This window comes from Lemur catta, chromosome 6, assembly GCF_020740605.2.
Source record: "Lemur catta isolate mLemCat1 chromosome 6, mLemCat1.pri, whole genome shotgun sequence".
Taxonomy (NCBI): domain Eukaryota; kingdom Metazoa; phylum Chordata; class Mammalia; order Primates; family Lemuridae; genus Lemur; species Lemur catta.
In genome coordinates, this window is record NC_059133.1 from 8,849,973 (window position 1) to 8,875,675 (window position 25,703).

At 56.9% G+C, this 25,703-nt stretch overlaps 1 protein-coding gene across 1 annotated transcript; it reads left to right on the plus strand.

Annotated features, from left to right (window-relative positions):
- The first annotated feature begins 4,654 nt into the window (after nucleotides 1-4,654).
- On the plus strand, nucleotides 4,655-24,206 carry NPTXR (neuronal pentraxin receptor). The gene is made up of 5 exons (XM_045555135.1): nucleotides 4,655-5,875; nucleotides 18,137-18,362; nucleotides 20,454-20,701; nucleotides 23,202-23,381; nucleotides 23,630-24,206. Exons 1-5 carry the CDS (start codon nucleotides 4,655-4,657, stop codon nucleotides 23,852-23,854), a joined length of 2,100 nt encoding a protein of 699 aa, XP_045411091.1. The 3' UTR covers nucleotides 23,855-24,206.
- The last annotated feature ends 1,497 nt before the right edge of the window (nucleotides 24,207-25,703 follow it).

Genomic DNA, 25,703 nt, shown 5'->3' on the forward strand with positions numbered 1-25,703 from the left:
TTGATTGAATACACGTCTGAGCCTTAGTGTGCATGATTCCCCAACTCTGCTCAGGAGGGGACCAAGAAAGGGCAGGGTGACTGGGGACAAAGGCACTGCAGGCACGTGGGGAACTGAAGGCAAAGGAGTAAAAAAGGAAATTAACATTTATTGAGCAGCTAATATATGCTAGGAATAAAGAGGGAGCATTGGCATGTCCTAGGCATCTACTAAGTGCAGGCTCTGTGCCATGCCCTGGGAATAGAGAGCAGCAGGTAAGAGTCCCTGGGGAGATTTGGCACACGATATCTCATCTCCTCTTATTTAATTCTCATGACGATCCTATGAGGTAGGTACCACTGGCTCTGCCTCATAGCCGTGGAGACTGAGACCAGACCTGGGTGGAGACTTCACGATGGAGATGTCCAGGATGGGCTATCTTTGTCCCCAGCCCCCACGTACTCACCTCCTGGGGAGAAGAAAGCACTTTGCCCACAAGCACATCCCAAGAAGGGTTCATCTTCCTTCACTGGGAGTTTGAGCATCCATAAGTGCTGGCCCTGGAGACAGAGAGGAGATGTCGCCGCTGATCCCTGCCCTGGAGGAGCTCACGGTCCACAGGCAGCAGGGAAAGTGGGAGATGCTGGAGCCAAGGGAAGGATGGCGGCTGAGGGAAGACAAGACACACGTGTTTGATCACTGTCCGCTCTACCCAGCACCGAGGGACTGTGGTGAGAGGACGGGGATGGGAGATGGCCAGGGTTACTGACAGTCCCAGTTTGCCCAGAATGCCAGAGATGCGAGTTTCAGTGCTGTCACTGGGAAAATCCCAGGCCATCAGAGATGAGGGGGTCATCTTAAGCCCTGTGTTCAAATCCCGGCTCTGCCATGTGCCTGTGGCAGAAACTACCAGTTACCTAATTAGCATCCAATTGCCCAGGCTTTAGAAATGACTTGAATATAATCTGAAGGCGTTCCCTGCTCAATGCTACTTCCTCCCTCCTCCCACTTTTTAAAATTTATCTCAGTTCAATAAACATTTATTGAGCAGATACGTTGTACCATGGGATTTAGTAGTCTCCGCGGAATAGAAGAATAGTCTTCCCCGCTTTTATCAGCAGACGCAGTGACCAGGGGCATGGTTAGAGTAGACAGTGGAGAAGGCAGGCAAGGATCTTTCTCATGGCCTGAGACCAACTGCAGACGCGGGGGCTCTGGCTCGTCCACTACCCTCCCTCTGCCAAGTGTCCCCTCAGGAGGAGCGGCCACTGGCACCTTGCAGGAGCTGCTCCTGACCACGTGTGGAGAGGTGGGTCTTGATGTTGCAAGGAGGGGGACCATGGCAGCCAGAGAGGGCCCCCCCAGCTCTCCCTTCAAGAATGAACTTGCCACTAAGCTGCACCCGGGGCAGTTAGCAGACACGGTCCAGCTTCATGAGCCACCCTGGTGTTTTAGCTGAAGCCACACTCTTCTGGGGCAGCTCCTGCCAATGACTGCGCGTGAAAAGGGCGCTAGGAACTGGCCATTTCTGTCTAATGCAAGGATTCCCTCTCGGGCAGTCCTGGCCCCAGAGCTCCCTCCTGGGGTGGTGAAGACTTTGCAAGATCTGTGTTGAGATCTGAGGCTCTCCCTGCCTCCTCCCCTTGTATCTTTCGCAGGCCTTAACCCCCAATAAGCCACTCGCACTTCTAACCCTAACTCAGCGTCCTGGACAACCCAACTGATAAACGCCACCTCTAAAACAAATCCCCAATCCATCCTCTTCTCTGCCTAGAACACTCCCTCCTTCCCGGGACTTCCGCACGGCTGGTTCCCAAGTCACTCGGGTCTCAGCTCCAGCACAGGCCTTTGCTGACAACGTTAGGAATAATGTCCACCTCTCAGCTCCCCCCACCGCCATCCTCCTGTAACTTTCTATAATATCATTTTTAAATTTTTTGTAGTTCTCATCACTATTGTAAATTAACGTGCTTATTTAATTATTCCTTTGTTTGCGGCCGGCCTCCCCACTAGACCATGAACTCGGTGAGCTTGTCTTGGTCACAGTTCTCCCCAGTGCCTGGCACAAAGTAGGTCTCAAACATATTTTTTGAATGAATGACTATATTTGTTGTTTATGATAGAATTCCCTTACCCTAACCTAAGAAAAGAAGGAAAGTGAAAAAAATTAAAAATCTAAGAGACTTGAGACTTCAGAGGGAACACGTAGGGACTATTGCAGGCTTACGGAGGGTTCCCTGGGAATATGTTTCTGACCATCCCTTGAGGAATCCTGTGTTAGGATTGAGGGGGGTCCCTCAGCCCAGAAGAGATGGGCTTTGGGACCCCTCTGTCCTTACCTTCCCCCCACCGCTGCCTCCTCCAATGCTACCTGCAAGGGAACTAGTTAGCAAACATCCACCAAGAAGCTACCCTGGGTGGGCTTCATGCTGCATGCTGGGGACAGAGATGAGTCAAGGAAGATGGAGGGGTGGCATTCCAGGCAGGGGGACAGCATGAACACAGAGAGAGGGGACACTCTGGTGCCTTTGGAGCATTATGCACAGTTCGGTATTGCTCCGGGAAGGAGGGATCGGACCCAAGGCTGGAAGAGTCAGTGGTGTTCAGATCACCAAGAATCTTGCAAGCCCAGAGAAGCTAGCATAGCAAGACCTAGCATTTATCGAGGCGTTCCACACACTACTATTACTCCACAGTTTATAGATCAGAAAACTGAGGCACAGTGAGGGTGTCATGTCCCACAGGACAGTGCAGAGGACGCTGGATGGATACTGCATGCACAGTAGGTCTGCATCACAGCCAAGGAACCACACACGAGTTTAGGAAACCCCAATCTTTTATGATGGCCTACAAGTGAATCTGCCCAACTTTTGCCCCAGAGACATCAACTTTTTTTATCCTGATCAGCAAACAAACCTGCCGTCTGATCCAGAGGGGATCCAAGGCTGTTCACCATACAAACATCCTTGAAAAATAGTCCTGAACAAAAGTTGTCACTGCCTCTGTTCACAAGATATGCAGAAACACCAGAGACCTATTAATTGTCTTCCAACATTAAATAACTTGCCCAGGGTCGTGCAACTGGTAACAGGTAGAGACAGGATTTGAACTAGGCTTTCTGGCTCCAGCACCCATGCACTTGATCATGAGGAAATACTGCCACTTAAGGAGTTTGGACTTTATTCCATAAAAGATGAGGAGCCACCATCTTTCATAAGCAGAGGAGTGACATGTGGATATCACAGGTTTAAAAGTCATCCTAGGGGATAAACAGACCAGTTTAAACAAGATTTGACTCCAGCCTCTGGACCCACTTATTCAACTGTCGCCACACTCTCACAGGGCAACTCAGGTAAAGGTGTTACCATTTGGTGTTCAAGTCACAGTGGCTCTCTTGCTGTAGGCAGCAACCCCTCTCTTGGCCTCTCCTGTCCTTCCCTGAACTTCCTATGACAGTGTCTCCTGGGGATGTTATCTGTGTGGTTCTGTCTTTGCAGAACACGTGTAGTTGCACCAGGAGTCCCAACGCCCCATGCACCCCCAGGACTTCCGGGGGACATACCGCCTGCCTTTGCCTTCAGAGAGCCTGGCCCATCTCTCTGTCCTGGAGATGCTTCTTCCACGCCGTGCTGCCTGGGCTGGGTTTTCAGGTCACTGCTTCAGCGAGTACTAACGCACATCCACACACATAGCTCTGGGGTTCATTGTTTGCAGAGCTTGCATTTGCTTCACTCCTATTTTACAACTCAGGTCTGGACAAAAATCCCTGACTCCCAGAAGCGAGGTGAGCAGCATGGACATCATTCTGATGGGAGTTGGAGGGAGGGGGTAGAGCACATGCCCAGGACTGCTTGACAAAATCCCAGTGGCCAGACGGGGTACCCACGGCTGTTTTCTCCTCAGAAATGTTCTGGTCTCTCCCCCTCAGCAGCACTATGTGAAGACCACTGGAGACCACAACAGTCACCATGGTGGTCCAGAGACCCTGCTGTGAGCCTTCCTGCAAGCCCAGGATGCAGGCTTGGAAGGGAGACAACTGGGACCGTCTGCAGCCTTCTGGGCACCCTCCCAGCCCTGGGAATATTGGTCAGGAAAGGCCTCAAGGAAAACTGGTGCTGGAGCTGAATTGTGGAGGATAGTAGGATTCTTCTTAAAAGTTTTTAGTTGCAAAGTTAATTTTCAACAAAATATATATAGACATTTTTGACAGGAGACAGTACAGTGCTCCTCCTCCACCCCCACACCACAGCCCACTCCCATTCCCGCTGTTCCTTCCAGCCTGGTCCTCGTGCCCACCAGGCCTGCAGCCTGGCCAACCTACCACAGACTGCAAGGGGGAGGGGGTCTTCCCTGCGATATTTGATGCTCAGTGCCCCCCCAAGGATACAGAGGAGGGACTTTCTATCACCCTCTGAGATCACAAGAAGATTTTTTTTTTTTTGGTGGGGGTGGAGGGGAGTGAACTCTGCTCCTTCAGGAGGATGAAGGTTGAGGGGGGGTGACAGGCAGGTGGCCACCGTATACTAAGGTTAGGTCAAACCCCTCCCCCCGCAAACTGGCCTCTTTTCTTCCAATTGCTCCCAGCCCAGCTCCATCCCATAGTCTGGGTCCAGTCAGACGTGCCTGAGCTCAAAGGCTGCTCTAATGCATCTACCTATGTGACCATGTCAGCGACATGACCTCGGTGGTCCTCGGTTTCCCCATTTGTAATGTCAGCATGTCCACCGTGAGGCTTAATTATGACCAAGCTTATAGCACGCCCAGCACAGAGCCCCACTCGGAGGAAAGGTCCTTCCCAGGTAGCTGTCGGCATTACAGGTACGGGGAGGGGCCAGAACACAAGAGGGGTGGGGGTGGGGGCTCGCCCAGGAGCCCCGCCGGGAGACCATCGGGTCGCCACCCTCTGCGCTGTGACAGCAGCAAGACAAAGTCCTGGGCGCTGCCCCCGCTCCTCGCCGCATCGCCAGCGGCTCCCCCACCTCTGCGCCCGGCACGGAACGGGTGCGGGGCTGGGCCAGGGCCGGCCCGGGGGAGCGAGTGGGGCGGGGCCGCCGCGCCCGCTCCCCCTCCCCGCCGCCCGCCGCCCGCCGCCCTCTCCTCCTCCCGCCTCTCGGGCTCAGAGCGGCGGCAGCAGCGGCCGCGGCGACAGCTCCGGCTCCGGCTCCGGCTCCGGCTCCCGCGCCGGCCCCGCGCGCCCGGGCCCCGCGCCCCGACCCCGCCGCCGCGCCTGCCGGGGGCCTCGGGCGCCCCCGCCGCCCGCCTCACGCTGAAGTTCCTGGCCGTGCTGCTGGCCGCGGGCATGCTGGCGTTCCTCGGTGCCGTCATCTGCATCATCGCCAGCGTGCCCCTGGCGGCCAGCCCGGCGCGGGCGCTGCCCGGCGGCGGCGCCGCCGACAACGCCTCGGCCGCCTCGGGCGCCGCAGCGTCCCCCGGCCCGCAGCGCAGCCTGAGCGCGCTGCACGGCGCGGGCGGCTCGGCCGGGCCCCCGGCGCTGCCCGGGGCTCCTGCGGCCAGCGCGCACCCGCTGCCGCCCGGGCTGCTCTTCAGCCGCTTCCTGTGCACGCCGCTGGCGGCCGCCTGCCCGTCGGGGGCCGAGCAGGGGGACGCGGCGGGCGCGGCGCCCGGCGAGCGCGAGGAGCTGCTGCTGCTGCAGAGCACGGCCGAGCAGCTGCGCCAGACGGCGCTGCAGCAGGAGGCGCGCATCCGCGCCGACCAGGACACCATCCGCGAGCTCACCGGCAAGCTGGGCCGCTGTGAGAGCGGCCTGCCGCGCGGCCTCCAGGACGCGGGGCCGCGCCGCGACGCCATGGCCGACGGGCCGGGGGACTCGCCCGCGCTCATCCTTGAGCTGGAGGACGCTGTGCGCGCCCTCCGGGACCGCATCGACCGCCTGGAGGTGAGCGCCGCGCGCCGTCGGGGGAGCCGCCTGGGCGGGAGGGGCCGCGCGGCCGCGGCGGGCGCTCGAGCGCGTCCCAGGGCGGCTGCCACCGCCCGCGGGTCTCCCACCTTTGGGTCTCCCGTCTGTGTAACGGGGACCGTCATTCCTTCGCTGGCAGGGCGGGAGGATTCCGTCAGGGAAAAGGGACAGGAGTCTGGCACAGTGACTGAGGCACAGGGGTGCGCCCAAAGGCTCATTTCGGATACCTTTCCCTCGCCAAACACCCCTCCAAGCCTCGGTTTCCACGTCTGTTAAATGGGTGTAACAGTGTCCACTGGTAGTGGAAATTGATTACAACGTGGGTGTGTGAAATGCTCATCATGGACTAGGATCTCATTCAATGTCCATTTCATTTTCTTCTTCCAGACACCCCCAAATCATCACCAGCTGACACTCAGTCTCTACAGTCAGGAGACAGGATGCCTGTCTGAGGGACTCGGGTGCTCCTCTCTTTCCAAAGAGCCAGGGACAGAGTGCCCCATACGACAAACCTGGGTGCCCCTCACCATCTCCCACCCCTGAGTCCCCCACCCTGGCTGGGACTAGTGACCGCACCTTGGCAGAAGCTCAGATCCTGGAAGCCCGCAGCTGTGGGGTGGGGGCCGGGTGGAGAGTAGGGCCCCACGCGAGGTCCTCCTCCTGCACCCACCTTTTCCAGGCCTTCCTGGCCCAGGCTCCGGGTCAGAGGCACCGGTCAGGCAGCGAGGAGCCTGCGCTTGGCTGTCATGTGACCCTGGGCCAGTCATTTCCCCCTTGGAGTCCCACGGCCACCTTTTTCCCCATGAGAACAAATTTGGGGTCCCCAAAAGGGAGAGTCAGACTAGGCAGGACACACTGACCACCCTCAGCCATAGACTGATTTCCAGACCACAAGGAAGGAGGGTAGGAAAATGCCCTCTGTAGTAGGAGGGGGAGAAAGAGGCCAAAGCACCCTCTGCCCCTCCGTACCTCCCCCAGACCAAGGGCAGCAGGCAAGTCAGAGGAAGGAGAGATGTCGGAAAGAAGTAAATGCAGCCCCCGTGCCTGGATGTCATGGCTCCTTAAGTTAAATCCTGGGTGAGCAGCAACAGGCCATGCCCATGTGCTGTGGGAGGTTGACTGAAGATGCTGTGGTCCTGCAGCCTTCCAGAACATCGCCCCGGGTGGCAGAGCAGAGCCAGGTGGCCACTGCAGCCAGCCCCTCACCCTACAGATGGGAAGACCAGCTCAGAAACCTCTGACTGGGAGTGGCAGAGGCAGGAGGAAAGCCAGGCCCGCACCCCTCTGCCCCGCCGCCAGCTCTGAGGGGTTTCTAGGATGGGTGAGTCAAGAGCAGGAAAATAATCAGGGAAAAACTCAAAGTCCACAGTGAAGGGGAGTCTCAGTTTCCTCACCTGTAAAATGGGGATAATAACAGCACCTATTTTATTGGAGTGTTAGGAGAATTAAGTAAGTAAGTTTATATGAAGGGCCCAGGACACAGTTATGCTCAATCGATTTAAGTGGTTGCTATTTTTATCATTAAGCTATAATATTACTAATTTTTAAAATACAGCCAAAAATCAAAATGGGAACAAACCCACCTTAGGAAACAGGTTTTATTAATGTTAAAAAAAAGATTTGATTTTCAATAAACTTCCTCTTGCCTGCCATAGCCCCTGCCCCCACGCCCAGATGGCACAGGTGGCTCCTCCCACGTCTGGGGCCGGCAAGGCAGGACTTGCCCTGGACCTGTTCCCCCAGCACCTGCGGCACTTGGCAGGGTGGCCTCCCTTCCGGTCAGCCTGCTGAGCTTGAGGGGATCCTGGCGGCGGGGATTTGGCAACAGGTCAGCCTTCCAGGCTGGGGGAGCCCTGGCTTCCCCACGTACACTCCTCCTCTTTTCTGAGTGCAATGGCCATGGACCGAGAAAGGCAGGGGGCTGCTGGGCTATCAAGTCTGCCTTCTGAGCCTGGCAGCAGCCACAGCCAGTCTCCTTGGGGCCCTTGGGAGGGGCTGGGGTCTGGAGCCCAACAGATGAAGGGTCAGACATCTGGCCTCACTGGGTGCCATGCACCCTTTAGTCACGGTCTGATTTCTCCCCTCTCTTCTCATCTAATATTCTCAAACACCCCCAGATTTGCGAGGTCTACTTTCTCTCCCACAGGGCACACTGAAAGTGCTGTTGGTAACGTCCCCAAAGTTGATAAACTGAACAGGGAGTTTTCAGTCTTTACCTTGTTGGACCCCTCGGTGACATCTGACCCCGCTGATCATTTCAGCCTACAGATCTCCGTGCCCTTGGCTTCTAGATCCCTCTCTCGCTGCCCCTCCTTCTCCCTCTCTGTTGGTTCTCTGCCTCCTTGCAGGGTCCTCCTCCCTTAAGGTTTGTACCCACCTTGGCTCTCACTTTCCCTGAGGCTTCCAACACCCACTCCACGGTGGGCCCCATGCCAAAGCCCAGTCTCCAGCCCAGGGTTCCTTCCCGAGCTCCAGACCCATCAATCCCCCTGCTTCCTGGCATCTCCCTTGGACGTGCCACCAGCCCCCAGCCTCACTGTTCCACCACTGCTCAGTGTGCTCTGAGAAGATGTCCTTGGCTCCACCCTCACCCCCCTGGTCCTGGTAGGCTTCCTCTCTGTGATGCAGCCTCTCGCTGGTCTCCCCCCTGCAGGCACGCCCCTCCTTCCGTCCTCCGGGCAGCCCCAGCTGTCTTCCTTAACGGGCTCCCCTGTGGTGTAGGGCCCACTCCCACGCTGCACTTCGGATGTGGCCCTTCTCTTCTGACCCCTCTCTTGGCTCTTTCTTGCCTCTGCCTTGCTCACCCCAGCACAACCCTGAGCCTCATCGAAGAGTCTCTCTGAGGACACTTCTTCCCAGAGGCCTTCCCCGATCACACTCTGTCCCCTTCCTACCCCACCCAAGCTCCTGTAACACTCACACTTCCTGCCCATGTCCACCTGGCACAGCCCTGCACCACCCCTCCCCCACGCCCTGACTATGAAAGGGGAGGGCAGGTCTGGCTGTCCTCTTCCCTTTTCATGCTTGTTATTGTTGTTCATTGAAAAAAGTCAAAAGGTTTTTTGGGGGGGAAAAATCACATTTACTTGCATTATTTTCTCCCTTCTGTAGCCCCCTTTCAATCCTCATCCACATGCAGCCATTGTCACAGGGCTGCCATGTAATTACCGTTTTAATGACCGCCTTAATGCCCTGGACTCATCTGCGGCACCGCCATCCATCAGTCCACTTGACTGGCTCCTGTTACTGGAGACGTAGGTTGTTTCTAATTATTTTTCTTCTAGATGCTCGTTGCAGGATCCATTTCATGCAGAGAGTTGTTTGTTTGTTTCTTTTTAAGTCTGTTGAATTATTCCTTTAGGCGGAATTCCCAGGAGTGGTATTACTGGGTCAGAGGATATTGACTTTTTGTGGCTGTGGCCAAGAACCACTTTCTAAGAGAGTCGGCCCATTTATGTGGCGACGGGCTACGTAAGCATGTCCCAGTGTTCCATTTTGGTGCTAATTTAATATATGTATACAGTGGAACTTCGAGATTGATTTAAATACATTTCTTGGACATAAACCATATCCTTAACCCAGCCTGGCAAGCTAGTCGCCTCCCCTCGTCCTAGAGTGGGAGCCACGTAACCATGACAGCGCCCACTTACCGTGCACTCCCCATGCGTCAGGCACTGCGTATTACCTCATTTAATCCTCATAAAGTCTCTTGGAGGGAGGTGCTATTCTATCCCCCTTTTACCTAGGTTTAGAGAGGTTAAGAAACTGGCCTCAAGTCACACAGCAGTGGAGGGTGTGCGGCTCCAGAGCCTCGTTCTTCATTAACTCCAGTCTCGGCTGGAGGGGTCAGGCCTCACCCACCCTCGGGAGAGCGAGGAAGACAGGTGGGGACGGCGCCTCAGCACACCTGGAGCGAGAGGGACAAAGGCCAGTCCTCAAAGTCATCGGGAGACTCGCTGTGGGCCTTTGCTGCTGCGGCTGAGACTGGCTCATGCCCACTGTGCACTTGCTGCGTGCGCAGCGCCTGTGCGGGCTTCAGTCCTGGGAAGCAGGCCCTGTGCGGTCCCATCTCACAGGTGAGGAAGTGGAGGCTCAGAGAGTGTGAGGGACGCAGACCTAGCAAACCACCTGGGTTCACATTCCAGCTCTGTCATTTGAGAGTTCTGTGACCTTAGGCAAGATGCTTAGCTTCCTCAGCCTCAGTTTCCTATCTGTGAAGTGGAGATTAAAAACAGCCCCTCCCTCCTGGGATTAAATGACATAATAGAGGTTTTGGCATAGAGCCTGGCGGGGGGTATGCACTTGGTGAATGATCCCTGGCATGAGGATGGGGGAGCTGCACTCCAGCCACCTGCAGACCCCACTGGCCCCTCTCCCTGTGGCTGGCCTCCCCCAGTCTCCAAATGGGACACCCACCCTGCCAGTGGTGGCACTTTCATTCTCGGAAGAAACATGGATTTTTAAACCCCAGCTTTGCCACTTGCTTGCTGTGACCTCAGAAAAATCTCTTCTCCTCTCTGATCCTCAGTTTGCCCATCTGTCAAATGGGAGAGGTGGGCAGGATGTCCCAGAAGATCCCTCTTGCTCTGTCATCCTGTGCCGTTGAAGCCTCCCATCCACAGTGGTCCATCCTCCAGGAAAGGAGACACTTTCCTGCTGTTCCAAGCCTGGCAAGAGCTGCTTAGGCAGAAGGCAGAGCCTTACCTGTGGGACTTTTTTTTTTTTTTTTTAGGTATATCTTACATTCAAGATATGTAAGAGCTCACATATCTAACTTATAAAGGACACAGAGCTTAAGTGGACAGTTGAGTGAAAATGTTTGTGTGGGTACACTGATGAAAGCACCACCCAGCTCAGGAATCAGAACATTTCCAGCACCACAAAAGGCTCCCTTGTGTCCCCCAAAGTCAGTACTTCCCCAAAGATAACCACAATCTGGCTTCTCTTACCGCACGTCAGTTTTGCCTGTGTTTGAACTTCATACAAATGGACTCAGACAGCTGTGCAGCTTTGCGTCCGGTGGCTTTTTATTTGACACATGTCTGTGCCATCCAGTCGTGTTGCATGTATCGGTGGTTTGTTGTTTTTCACTTCATTGTTTGCGGTGTTTCGTTGTATGGCTGTGCCGTAACTCATTGACCCGTTCTGTGGATGGACGTTTGAGTGGTTTCTGACGTTGCAAATAAAGCTGCTGTGAACATTCTTGTGAAATCTCTTGGTGGCTGTCAGCCCTCATTTCTCCTGGATCTGTCCCCAGGAGTGGGCTGCCTGGGTCACAGGATGGGCATATATTTAGCGTTAGTAGGTACTGCCAAACGTCTTCCCGAAGTGGCTGTGAGGGTTTACACGCCCACCTGCGTGTGAACCTCGCCAACCTTGGTATGGTCATTTTAAAAATACTCCCGTTCTGGTGGGCGTGTAGTGGACTCATTGTGGTTTGAATTTGTATTTCTCTGATGACTCATGATGTTGAGCACCTTTTCTCATGTTTGTAAGTCTTTGCCTGTAGGAGGTGGAATGAAGTCAGAGGTCCGTGCTCCCCACCGCGTGGAAGACGTGGTGTCGTCCTCATGGATCTCTATGGACAGGGATTGAGCCAACCAACCCCAAATGGAAGCACTTATGTGCCCCCACGGCCCTTGTTTTACTCCAGGGGAAACTGAGGCTCAGAGAGGCGAGGGCCTTGCCACAGCCACATGGCGGCAGAGGCTGAGCCACGGCCACAGCCAGGATTTCTGACTGAAGTGGCTGGGGGTGGGGGCTTGGTCTTTGCTGAGGCCTTCTGGCTAGGGTCCCGGCGCGTGCCGGCAGGCAGGGTCTGAGCAGAAGTCCTGGGTGGCCTTGTGGCAGCAGCAGCCTGACAGGGAGAGCTTGAGAGAATCCAGGGGCCCGGTGCCGGAAAGGTCCCAAGGCGCACTGAGGGGCCTCGGAGCCCAGGGGGGCATGGCAGGCCATGCCTTGCTCCCACTTCTGGAGAGAGCCTTCCTCGCCCTTCCTCATCCTCCTCCCCATTTGTCTTCTTTTCACTCTGGCTCCAAATTGGCACTGGGGACCAGGATGATCCAAACCACTCTGCCCTCTGCCCCTCGCTGTCCCCGACCCCCGCCTGGGTTGGATGGAGACAGAGTGGCCTGCTGGGCTTGACCCTGGAGACCAAGGCGGGACAGCAGGACAGGGCGACACGGGCTGCCCACCCAGGCTCCCCCACTCCCGCCCTGGCAGTCCCTGTCACTCCGTGCCCGGTGCCCTGGCCGTCCCAGCGCAGCGTCTGCCTCCCTGCCAGATGGGAGCACTGCCTGTGGCAGGCACAGGGCCCTGTTTGCACCTGGCACTCAGTGGGAGGCAGCAGGGATGAGCTCGCCCTCTGTGCCAGGCCTGTCGACTGAGTCCCATAAGAACCATGGGACCATCACTATCCCCATTTTACAGATGAGGAAACCGAGGCTCAGAGAGACTCAGAAACTTGTCCAGGCCACTCAGCTGGTGTTTCGATCCAGACCGCCTGGCTCTAGGGCGCGTACTGTTACACAGTGTGACCTCCTGCCTCTCGGGAATAGTGGATGATAGTAATAATGGTTGCAACCACTTATCAGCCCCCCCATGATATGCCAGACTGCATTCTTTCATTTCATCATTACTCACATCCCTGATGGAGGTACCAGTATCACCCTCATTTTACAAGTGAGGAAAGTGAGGGTGAGAGGAGTTGAGCAACTTGCCCAAGGCCGCAGATCCAGTAAGTGAGGAGCCCGGAAATGACAGCCGGCTGCCTGACGTGAGAGTCCGTGCGCACAGCCACAGCACCATGTTGGGCGGCTGGCGGCACACTGCAGCACCCGCGGGTGGACGGATGGGTGGATGAGTGAGTGCTCTGCAGCCCTGCCAGGGAAGCCCTGGAGGCCTATTCTCCTCTCCCTGTGGAGCGTCTTAGCTCAGGCATTGAGAGCTGCCATCTGGAGAGTGAGCAGTCACTGGGCAGAGGAGGGGCAGGAAGAGTGTTCTCGGCAGAAGGAACAGCATGTGCAGAGGCCTTAGGGTGAGAGGTTGCTCAGGGCAGTTGGGCAGCTGGGGACTTTCCGTGGGAGGGACCTGTAGCCTGCAGTTGTGGGGGTGGGGGGTGGTGAGTGTGGGTTGTGTCCTGAGGGCTCAGGCTAGAAGGACAGGGACTTTATTGGTGGGTGGAGGGGGCTATGGAAGGGTTTTAAACAGAGAGCAGCGTGGTTGGACTTGCTTCTGGCTGCTGTGTGGTGAGGACTGGAGTGGAAGCTGTGACACAGTCCAGGGGACAGCAGCCAGGACTAGAGAGAAGCAAAGGAGCTGAGTGAGGCCCTGGGTAAGAGTCAGGGTTAGATTAGACCATTCAAGTCTCCACTTTGGGAATTTTTTCCCCATTTTTAAAGCAGTGTGAAGTGTTTTAGACAGGAAAAAAAGGTATGGAGAATGCCACCCAGGTCCCTGCCCAGACTCAAGACCCAAATATGTCCAGCTGGTGGCTGCCTTGCCAGAGCCTCCCCAGTGCCAGCCCCAGCCGCCCGCGCCCGAACAGCCACATGTCCTGAATTTGCATTGACTTGTCCTGTGCATGTCTCATGCGTTTACCTCCTATTCATGTGTCCCTTGACCATACATCACTCTCTGTCGAATGTTTTACAAGTTTATATAAATGATATCCACCTGCTCTGTAGCCTGCTTTTTCTCTCGATATAATGATTTAACAAACAGATTTAGAGTTGGAGATGCAGGAAGGTGGACCACTTCAAGAGGTATTCAAGTAGTGTTATTCCTAATACTAATAACTGACACTCACATGGCACTTCATGTGCCAACTCTACTCTAGGAGCCTTGTATCTATGAACTCATTTAATCCGCACAATGCTATGAGATAGTATTATTTTAGTCTTTTTGGCCAATTGAGAAACTGAGGCACAGCAACCTTACACAACAAGGTCGCTGAGCTGGTAGGTGAGCCCAGGCGGGAGTCACACAAGACTTGGGGGTGATTGGATGGGGAAGGGGGGTGATTGTGACCCACACTGCTGCCCCAGAGTCTGTTCACTTTCCACCTGGCCCTGCTGCCCCTGGAGCCAGGTCCTGTGCTGTCCAGGCAGGGGTGGGCTGTGCAGAGGGTGGATCCTGACCCTGGAATCCTACACCTTCCTTCAGCTCCCTGCAGGAAGGGAGCAGACCCCCGGTGGGGACGAGGTGGTTGGGGCTTCCCCATGTCCCCCCAATCTCAGCCACCCCATGCTGGGAGGACCGTCCCATCAGGCCCCCTTTGTGAAGCCGCCCTGCTCTGCAGTCTGACACTGCAGAGGCCTGCCCGGCCTTCTCATGGCCACTAGAACCTCTCCCGCTGGCTTTCGAGGTAGGCAGGGCCACCAGCACTGTGCCCACTTGGTAGATCAACAAACCGAGACCCAGACTGTCAAGGTAGGACCGAGGAATGGGCACAGGTTCTGGAACCCAGAGGGCCAGGCTGGAGTCCTGGCTCTGCCACCTTGCGGCTGTGTGACCTTAGGCAGGGAGCCTCACCTTCCTGATCCTCAGTTCCCTCATCTGTAAGGTGGGCCTCCTTACTTGCCCAGGTTGTTGAGCGAGATTGAGAAATGTTTGCACAGTTGCCCCATGCAGGGCCTGGCACCCGGTGAGTGCCCAGTGGGGACAGCTGCTGCTGTCAGCGTGCTAATGAGCCCGGCGATGAGCGGTTGAGCTGGGCCTAGAACCCCGGGCTCTGGCTCCGGGCCCAGCAGACTCTCACCAGACCCCACCGCCAGCTTTCAGCCCCCTTTCTCCTGCCCACCAGGAGCTGAGTGGGGGTGTTGGCGTCATTGTCCCCCCACTGTCTTAGGCCGGGGGCCCACTTGGCATCAGGCCGGGAGCCCACATGGCACAGCCTGCACCCACAGCAGATGGGAGGTGGGGGGAGTCATGTTCTTCTGATTCAGACCGGGATGAGGAGGGGCTCACACACAATCCGGGGAGCCCACTGCCTCCCTGGCCTTCCTGGCCACGGCAAAGCCGGTGGCTTTGACAAAAGAACAGCTTGTGCGCTACACACAGACACACACGCGCACACACACACACACAGCGCCTGCACGTTTTCTCCTCAAAACAGCATCTGTGTAAATAGCCTTGACGCCCCCTTCTTCCTGGCAGTTCTTCCTGCCTCTGAGCGGGGAGGACGCTTGGCTAGAGAGAGAAGACGTTGGCTCCAGGAGTGTCAGCTTTGCCCAGCCCCGTTGTAGACAAATCAGAGGGACTCCTGCCTCGATTTCCCATCTGTGAAATGGGGGTGCTAAGTGTGCCAAGCTCGCGAGTGTCTGTGAGGATTCATGAGTAAATACATGCACAGTGCCAAGGGTGGCCTGGCGCGTGGTCTCATTCAGTGTGTGCCCTCTGGCCTCAAGCTTGGCACAGAGGGGGGTGGGGGCCTGGGGACAGAGCAGTGCAGGGGCCGGGGTGGAATGCAGCCCTGGGTGGGACGCACCGTGAGCTAACTGGAAGCCGGCATCTCCATCCTGTGGGTGGCTGGCTCTGTCTCCCCGTGGGCTGTCTGTGGTCACATTAAGGCCGTGGCAGCGGCAAGCTCCCCACCAGCTGACGTGGTCAAGCCTCACGGCCTGCATTATGCTTTCATAGTCCACAAGGGCTTGTCACCTGTCACTTCCATTCTTTCTTCCCATCTTTCCTTCTGTCCTGGGGATGGACAGAGTGAGGTCTGTTGTCCCCATTTTATGGGAGGGGAAGCTGAGGCTTTGTGGTTAGTTCGCACCAAAGCCAGGGCTTGTAGGAACCGTGGCAGTTAGAATGAGCCCTCGGGATAGCACAGTGTAACGGGGTGGCCAGGTGTGCCGCGTGGCTCATCTGTCCCCCCAACACCCGCCGGGCCAAGCATGGATGGGCAGCTGGGACCTCTTACATGGGATGGGAGGCGGGCTAATGATGGTTGGACCCTTCCTGCTGCTTCATGAGGTCCCTTTCTAGAGCCAGCCTGGATAACCCCGGTGACTTGGGTGCTGTTGCCCCATCTCACAGCCTGGCATGGGAGGCTGGGCCTCAGCCCTCCCACCACAGCAGAAAGGGGTGCTGAGTGTGACCTGGCACCAGACCCCCCGCCCTTTGAAGCAGCCTCACCTCTCCAACAGGAGCCACTCAGTAGGCTTGGGGACACGTGGGACAGAGAGGGAGAAGGGCTTCCAGAAGGGCCACCTGCAGGGGCCAAGAGGAGCCACGTGGTGAGTGACGCAGAGGAGATGGGAAGGCTGGCCTGCCAGGCTCGGTCCCAGCTCTGCTGCTTGCCCTGGTGTGATCTCGGGTGACTCTGTCACCCTAGTTTCTTGCCCGTGAATCGGGGACACTGGTGGTCCCTACAGCACAGGTACGTTAAGCAGATTCTGCAAGTGAACATTTGCAAGGTGCCTGCGGGGGCTCAGACTGCAGCTAAGAGCATCCCGTTCAAGTCTTCCCGCCTACCCCAAGCACCTGAAACCGCGCCCTTGACACCACTGGGCCAGGCTTTGGGCCGGGCCCTCCCCCACGCACCATCATTTAATCCTGACCACAGCCCGGCAAGCTGGGCCTTCCAAGCACCCATTTTATAGAAGAAGAAAAATGATACCAGAGGGGTTACCCCCCCCGCCAGCACCCTTGGCGCGCAGTGGCAGAGCCCAGTGTTGGTCCCTCCAACTCCTCAGCTTGAGGCCACATCACTGTCCACATGGCAGCTCCTATGTCTCGAGCACTGAGTATGGCAATGGCACTCTACTCTCTACCACTTTGATGCAGGGGACACACTTATCCCCTTGTCACATGGCTAGAAAATGGGTTCAGAGAGGTTAAGGGAATTGCCAATGTCACCCAGCAAATGACTGGCAAGGGCAGGGCTGGGCCAGTAAGGATGGGAGGGTCTCTGGCACTTGCCCCAGGCTGCAGGGCCACCCTTCAAGGCTCAGGACTCCAGGAGGTGTGGTGCTCTTGGCTTTCTGTTTTGCCCTCAGCTGTATCCCAGCACCCGGGGCAGGCCCAGTACATGGCAGGTGCTCACTGAGCATCGCTTAGCGAATGGATCTCGAGGATTCAATGAGCTCACGTCTGGGGCCTAAGCCTCGGGGCAGGGCCCAGGGCCAGGCTGAGCGGGAACTTCGCAGGCCCTGGGGAGTGTGGAGGCACCAGGCCTGGCAGTGGGGACCCTGGAGGGGGTGGGGAAGCCAGGGGGATGGCAAAGGTCTAATTTGGCTCGTGGCAGCTCATTGAATTATTAATCTCCTACTGATATTTCCGTGACATGTCCGCCAGAGACTGTCCCCTCCCAGAGTCTGAAACAGTGGCCTCATCTGCCTTCCTCCACCCCAGAAGGGGCTTCCTTCAGCAGGATGGGGGAGGAGAGGCCTCTCCACATCCTGCCCCAATCTCCTGCCCACTGCAGTCTTCAAGACAGGATGGAGGTGGGGGGACTCTAAACACTTTCTCCTCATCCTGGGCTGGATGGGGGTGTCAGAGCCCACCCAGGGACACTCTGCCCCAGCCAGTAATGACAATAAGCAGGCTCTGTTTATTGGCATTTACCCCTTAACCCTCCCCACAGCCCTCCAAATAGGTGCAGTTGTCCCATGAGTAAACAAGTTCAGAGAAGTCAAGGGATTTTCCCAGGGTCACATAGCAGGTTGGTTCCCGAGCGGGATTTGAACCCTTGGCTGTCTGAGTCCAGGGTATGTGATTTTAACCACCTGCCACCCTGGAATGTCCAGGCCACTGGAGTCTTGCTCCAGAAGCCCCCGGTTTGTGCCCCTGGGTCTGCCCAGAGCCCACACGGAGCCTTGTGCACAGTCGCCTTTTGGAGGAGCTGGTGAGTGAATGAGCATAGACTACGACAGTCCACCGCTTTACTGGCCAGTTGGTGTCCAGCCCTGCAGCTAGGAAGGAGTAGGACAGTGGCTCTCCATCCTGACTGCGCATGGGAGCCACCTGGGACCCTTCACAGTCCTCCTTGGGCCGGCCCCGCACCCCGCCACAGGCTGAGCTACCCTCGGGGGCAGGAGCCAGCTCCGCCTGCTGCTCCTCGCGAGGCACCAGCACCAGGCACAGGCACCCGGGCCGCGTCTGCTGCCTGCGGCTGGCACTGCCATCCCCACTTTGCGTGTGGGGGTCGCTGAGCAGGGGCAGTGGGCATCTCGGTGCCCGTGCCTTTCCTTCCTCCCCGAGGTGACCTCTCACGGCCCTCTCTCTCTGCCCTGTGAGCAGCAGGAGCTCCCAGCCCGTGTGAACCTCTCGACTGCCCCGGGCCCTGCCCCCGTGGCGCCCACCGCCCTGCACTCCAAGGTGGACCAGCTGGAGGGGCAGCTGCTGGCCCAGGTGCTGGCGCTGGAGAAGGAGCGTGCGGCCCTCAGTCACAGCAGCCGCCGGCAGCGGCAGGAGGTGGAGAAGGAGCTGGACGCCCTGCAGGGCCGCCTGGCCGAGCTGGAGCACGGTGGGTCTGGGCCCCGGGGAGGGCGTGGCGTCCTTGGCGGGGTCCTTGGGGTGACAGATCCACTCACAAAGCACGTTCATGCTCTCCAGAGGCCAGTGCTGGATGGGAGGGTGAGGAGGCGCCTGTGGAACACAAGATGGAAAGAATAATTGGGGGATATTATCATTATCAAAGTTATTATTAACAGTTACTGTTTCTGGCACTTTCTATGTCCTGGGATTGGGCTAAGTACTTGAGCCCAAGTACTGATTTAATCTTCACAGTTTTTACATGTGAGAAAAGTGAGGCTCAGAGAGGTCAAGTGACATACTCAATGTCACACAGCCAATAAGTGGTGGATCTAAACCTCAAACCAAGTGTGACTCCACGGTCACGCATATAACCCCACTCAAAATAGCACCTTCAACAAATCAGTCAGGATTTTGTCATTTGTTTACCACCTGGGCCTGGTACTGCCAGGGGGTCAGAGAAACATAACAGACATATACAGGTATGAGTATGAGGAGACCTGGCTTCTGGTTCCACATCTGTCACTGGCTTGCTCTGTGACCTTGGAAGGTCACTCCCTTTCCCCAGGCCTCAGTTTTCCTCATCTGAGAAGTGGGGGTGAGGTTAGGACTCATGAGCTCTTGGGGACCTTCTGGCTTTGAAATCTTGTGAGGACCACTCTTAAGAGGCTTATAGACATGAGGGAACCGTGAGCAATTATCTGGGGCTGGCTTAGATGGGGAACAGGAGTCCAGGAGAAGAAAATCCAGGTGGCTTCCTGGAGGAGGTAGGCCTCAAGCTAGTTCTTGAAAGCAGAGGTGGAGAGCAAAACTGGGAGTGGAGGGACCATAGCAGGGCACAGCTGCAGGGGAGGGACAGGCCTAGTGGGCTGAGGGCAGCATCCTGGCTGGAGCACAGGGACAGGAGAGGCAGCCTCCATCCTACTCAGTCCTGCCACTGGTCCCTCTAATGGGGTCTCCTAAGTGATCAGGGGAAATGCCCACTCAGGAGGCTGCAGGGCAGAGGGAAGGAGGTCACCCAGTGGGACATCTGTGTGCCCCTGTGCAAGTCACTTCCCTTTTTGGGGCTCAACTTCCTCATCTAAGAAATAGGCTTAAAGCAGCCGTCAGTGAGCACCTTCCTCCCCTACCATGATGCATCCTGTCAGCCTTCACCCCAAGCCCCAGCAGGGTCCAGGAACCCTGGGTCCACATCCCTGGCCCCAGCCCAGAACCCCTGGCCCTTACCAACCAGCTGGGGGAGGGGATTCTCCAGGAACTGGGAATGATGAAGTGACAGGCAGATGGCAGTGGCCTATGACTCCTACCCTGGAGGTGTGTGTGGTGGGTGTGTCCCCTCCCCTTGGAGGCAGTGACTCTCCAGTCTACCCCCTGCAGAAAGCCGTCTGATATTCAAGACATAGAATGCCAGAAACTCTGAATTGGAAGACACCTTGAAGACCAGGGAGTCCCAAGATTGTTTTGTTCAAATCTCAGCTCTGCCACTTACTAGCTGTGTGGCCTTGAGAAGATTACTTAACCTCTCTGCGCAAGGTGTCCTCATCTGTGAAACGAGGATTATAATAGTGCCCACCTCACAGGGCGGTTACAAGGAATGAAATAATGTATTATAAAAGCCCTTAGAACAGTGCCTGCCACGTAGAAGGCACTATATATATAATGCTCATTAAATAGGAAAAAAACTCTAAAAAATGATGATCATCATCACAGCTAACATTGGTCAAGCATTTACTGTGGGCCAGGGCCTTCCCACACTCTGTCCCCCTCAACCCTCACCCAACCCAGAGGGAGGGAATAGTGTTCCCTCATGTTCCTGAGGAAACCGAAGTCCACAGAGGTTAAGTTTAACTTGGTGAAGGTCACATGGCTGGGAAGAGGTGGAGATGGGATTCGAACTTGGGACGTCTCGCCCTTGGGCTTTAACCGTGCCCCTCAACACCAGCGCAGAGCAGAGAAGGCCCCGAAGGCACCTGGTGCTCAGCAGGTGCCCAGGAACTGTTAGCTCTCATTCTGGAGTGTGCCCTGCCCAGCCCGCCCTCGTCAGAGTCCGCCGACCCCAACGCGTCTGCCTTGCCACCCTCAGGGTCCTCGGCCTACAGCCCCCCAGACGCCTTCAAGGTCAGCATCCCCTTCCGGAACAACTACATGTACGCTCGCGTGCGGAAGGCGCTGCCCGAGCTCTACGCGTTCACCGCCTGCATGTGGCTGCGGTCCAGGTCGGGCGGCACCGGCCAGGGCACCCCCTTCTCCTACTCGGTGCCCGGGCAGGCCAACGAGATCGTGCTGCTGGAGGCAGGCCACGAACCCATGGAGCTGCTGATCAACGACAAGGTGGGCAGTGCGGGGGACGGTGACCCTTCCGGGAGCACCTGCTCTATGCTGAGCCCAAACCCGGGTCAGTTCTCCTCATTCTCCCGCTCAGCATATTCAGCACACATGAAGTGCCTACTGTGTTCAGGACAGGTCCTGGGAATACAAAGACAACCTAGACACGGGGCTGGCTGCAGAGGGGCTTGTGTCCAACTGAGGCTGTAAATGTTGTTCCCATTTTACAGAGGAGGCAAGTGAGGCTCATGGGGATCCAGTGACTTCCCTGATGCCCTGGCTATGGGGGCGTGGCTGAGGTGTCTGCCCCCAGGCCCTGCTCATTCTCCTGGACGTTGAAGGAAGAAAGTGAGGTCCAAGGATCCACCTGGGGGGAGGGGAGTGCTGGTGGACTCCTTGTCCCTTCCACTCCCTGGGAGCCGGCCCCTCTGCCCCTCTGCACTACGGAGAGTGATGCCGTGGGTAGGCTCTGGACCTGAATGCTGGATTTGAGTTCTGGTTCTGCACTGTAACCACTGTGTGACCATAGACCCACCCTGTGCCTCAGTTTCCTCATCTGTAAATCAGGAATGATAATAGCCCCTGCCTCATAGAGCTGTAGTGAGAAATAAGTGGCTTAAACACATGTAGGGGGATTTGAGCAGAGCCTAGCATTGAGCGAACTATTTGTATTGTGCCAGGCACTGGGCTAATCAGCACTTTACTCACCCTATCAGCCTGGACTGTCCCATTTTGCAGATGGAGAAGCTGAGGCTCCAGAATGGGAAATAATGCATGCTGGCCACAGAGCTGGTGAAGGGGTGATGCTGTGATTTGGGGTCTTGGGCTCCAGAAACCACTTTGTAACCTCTGCCCTGTTCTGCCCTTGGGCTGAAAGGCAGGACAAGGACAGGCCTTGGGTGGGAGGAGTGATGTGGCAGGGGCGTGGTATTGAGGGGGAAGGGAGGGGAGCATCTTACCATCCTCATCGCCTCCCGAAAGTTCCCCCCACAAACCTGCAACATCTCTTTGGGCCTTGGAGGCATGAGGATCTGTTGAGACCTCTCTGGAAATGTAGATGTCACATATCACACCCACCTGTGACTAGCCCACAGCCATAAAGAGCCACTAGGAGTGGCTCACACCATCAGAACCCAGCTCAGCAGAAGGTGCCTTTCATGGGCACCTGCAGAAGGAGGAGGAGGAGGGAGATGGGCCCAGAGGGTAGTGAATTTCTCTTGTGGACCAATAAGCCCCACAAGCCCCACAGTGGCTGGACCACATCTCAGTCCTGCTACCCTGTTCCCTTCATCACCCCTTGGCTGCCGTTCTTGGCTTTGCCCAAGTTCATCACTCAAGTTCACATTAGCGGGAATTCAGCACCCTGGACAGGGCACTGCGCAGCCCAATCCTGGGAACGTCTGGAGTCCTTTTGAGAGCCAACCTCACAGACTGCTCACTGTTCCCCTTTTATTCCGGCCCCTAAACCTTTGCCCATGCCGTGCCCACCCTTGGTGTGCGCAGCAGTGGAACGGTCAGGTTCTGTTGTCCTTCCAGATAACCTGCCTTCTGTTCCCACGTCCCCCTCTTCCTCCTGGGCCTTCACACAGCCTTTGTACCGCCCTCATGGTCCCTGTGTTATTTTGTCTTCAGTACTGTCCCTGAAATCCTTCCCTCCTGGGCAACTCAGCTCATTTAGGGCCCAGACCAGATCCATATCCCCAGTGTCCAGAACAAGGCCTGGCACTAAATAGGCCTCAGAGAATGTCATATTAAGGTGTGATCTCAGAGAACTTATGAGGAAAAAGAGCCCTTTGGGAGCACCAAATCCACAGATAGCAAGTACCTTTCATTGCACAGGGCAACTCGAATCAATCAGCAGTGGCTTCTCAGAGCATGTGATGAGAAAGAGTCTGAGGCTGAGTCTAGGCTCGTGATTGATTAGCCATGTCTGCCTTGGGTGGAGGAAGAGGCAGTGGCTGCGTGTTTGCCATCTTGGGTTGTTTGACCTTCTCACTTTACAGATGAGAAAAGAGCCCAGGGAGGAAAGAGCAGCCTCCCCAAGGTCACAAAGCGGGTTGGTGGCAGAACCAGGGCCAGATGCCGGTGCCTGGCCTCTGAGTCCAAGGCTCACTCTGCCACTGCCAGTGCTTCCTGAGCCCCAGCCGTGGGGGGCGGGGGGTGCCTGTGTGGGGTGTGCAGGGGAGGATACGATTGTGACACCCTGCTCCTGCCCTGCATGACCTCACAGGCCTGTTAGAGAGTGAGTAAACCACCTAGAAACAACTGGAAACCAAAACTGCGTCGTAGTCCCTTGTGATCTGAGTGGAGCTGCTTGGTTTGGCCCGTGGGGAAAGAGGGGAGAAGAGTCAGGGAGAGACGCTGGGCTGGGAGGAAGGAGAGGGGGAATTGAGGCCTTGGGTCACTCCCTGGAGGGAAGGACATGGGTCTCCCCACCCCCTACCCCACTACTCCAGCCTTGGGCCTTGTGGCACCTCTGACCTGAGGTTGGGGGACCTGTGTCCAGGTGGCCCAGCTGCCCCTGAGCCTGAAGGACAATGGCTGGCACCACATCTGCATCGCCTGGACCACAAGGGATGGCCTGTGGTCTGCCTACCAGGACGGGGAGCTGCAGGGCTCCGGCGAGAACCTGGCTGCCTGGCACCCCATCAAGCCTCATGGGATCCTTATCTTGGGCCAGGAACAGGTAAGGCTCGGGCTGGTGTTTGGCTGAACCACACCACTCCGCAGATGGGCAGACTGAGGGCCAGAGAGAGCAGAGACATGCCCCAGGAGCTAGAGTCTTGGGGGCGGGGCTGAGTCTTGGGGGTGGGGCTTCAGTGGGGACAGGGGCGGGGCTTCAGCTGGGATGGCATCTGACTCTCTGAGTGCCTGCCTGTCCTTTTTGTTCCCTCACTCTGTGTCTCTCCTTTCTCTGCTGCTCTCTTGGCCCAGGATACCCTGGGTGGCCGGTTTGATGCCACCCAGGCCTTCGTCGGTGACATTGCCCAGTTTAACCTGTGGGACCACGCCTTGACACCTGCCCAGGTGCTGGGCATTGCCAACTGCACCGGGCCAATGCTGGGCAACGTCCTTCCCTGGGAAGACAAGCTGGTGGAGGCCTTCGGGGGTGCAACGAAGGCTGCCTTTGATGTCTGCAAGGGGAGGGCCAAGGCATGAGGGGCCACCTCATCCAGGGCCCCTCACCTCCCTGCCACTTTGGGGACCTTGTGAGGGGCACATCTCCTCCTCAGCCTGCCCACGCACTGGCCTTCCCTCCTGCCCTACTCCTGGCCGTGCCTCCATTTCCCCTCACCTATACCCACACGTCCAAAATGCCCTCCCCTGTGAGTGTGTCCCCTCACCCCTCCTGATGGGGACAAGCATCTCAAGTCACCAGGTGAAGCCTGGGGTGAGCCCAGGCTCTGCCCACCCTCCTGGCATTGCACTGGAGTCGTCTGTAACCCCCCCCACCGGTCCCATCAGTCACATCTGATTCCACTAATCCCGACGGCATCCCCCACAAGGTTGTTGTATGGGGGAGGGCCCACTCTCTCAGTGGTGGGGTGGCCATCTGCCCCCGTGTCCCCCATACAGCAGGCCTGGCCCCTCCCCTTGAGGACCACAACAGGCTGTAGAAGGGTATGTCAGAGACATAGGAGACTCTGGATGGAGCCTCCCCCACCCCATCCCCCACCCACACCCTGCCTCCTCCTCCTCTTGCCTCCTTTCTTCGTGTGTGGTGGTTTGAATGTTGGTTCCCTGCCCGGCCCGGCCCCACCTGTTTCCAGGATACTCCCTTCCCAGTTCCAGCCTGGAGAGCTAGGGACCAAGATCCTGGGAGGCCAAAGGGCCTGGTCATCCCTTGTGCTCACCCATAGCTGTGGCCACTGGCACAATCACACCCCCCATCCCATGCCAAGGACAGGGCCTGGGCCATTTCAGTCTGGCCTGGGAGCAGCTTAAGGCAGGGGTATCGTGGCCTAGGAGACCCCGCCCCTCACAGAGTCACATTACCTGCCCCTTCCACATGGCCCTGGGGAGGGAAGGAAGGAGCTGAGAGGCTGGGGAGAAGCATGGAGGGGTGGGCAGAGCACGGGCAAGACCAGCCCTTGGTTCCCAGCCAGCCGTGCTGCTAACCTGCCGTGTGGCCTTCTGTAAGTCCCTGCTCTCTCTGGGCCTGGCCTTCCTCATCCGTGAGCTGAGGCCCTTGCTTTGGTTACTCCAAAGAGCTCTCCAGATGGAATGTGAGATGGTCTGTGATTCCAGGTGGATGGGAGCGGAAAGCCTGGGAACCCACCTGGTGACAGCGGCAGGTCCTGGGACTGGGCAGCAGATGGGATCAGCTAGTTATGGGTTAGGGTCAGCAGCTGGCTCCAGAGAGTCAGGGTCAAGGACAACATTCAAGGCAGACCAACCTCACACATGGATCCCCCCAGCCTGGCACCCCCATCTGTCTGAGAGTGTCTCAAAGGACTGATGGCATCCCTGTCCCCCCACAGAGTCCTCACCAGTTCCCCCAAGAGAGTGTAAGAACGTCAGAGCTGAGAAAAGCTAGCCAGACTGACCTCTTGCTTGTGAGAGATGGGGAAGAACTCAGAGAGGGCAAGTGTCTTGCACAGGATCACACAGCACAATGGGGCAAAGCCAGAACTAGAACTATTCCGTGCTCTTCCCCCTACACCGTGCTGCCTGTCTCTGAGGGTCTTTGAGTCTAACACCTAAGAGGGTGGACATCTGAGAGGCCAGGATGCTTTTCAACATGACACCTGGAGCATCTTCCTTTATGTAACACCCAGACATCTTGGCACCCCCTGCCAGGAAGTGAGGGAAGGAGGTTCTGATCCCTGGGTACTGTGGCAGAGTAGAGTGCTGGGCACACAGGTGTCTCTCCCCTGCCAGTCACCTACCAGCTTTCCTGACTCAAGTGGGCACTGGTACCTCTTGCCCCCTTTTTGTTCTGTCTCTGCTTCCTGTAGCCACTTAGCCTGAGACATGACGCAAGAGCTGCAGGCTGTGGGGCCCGGCA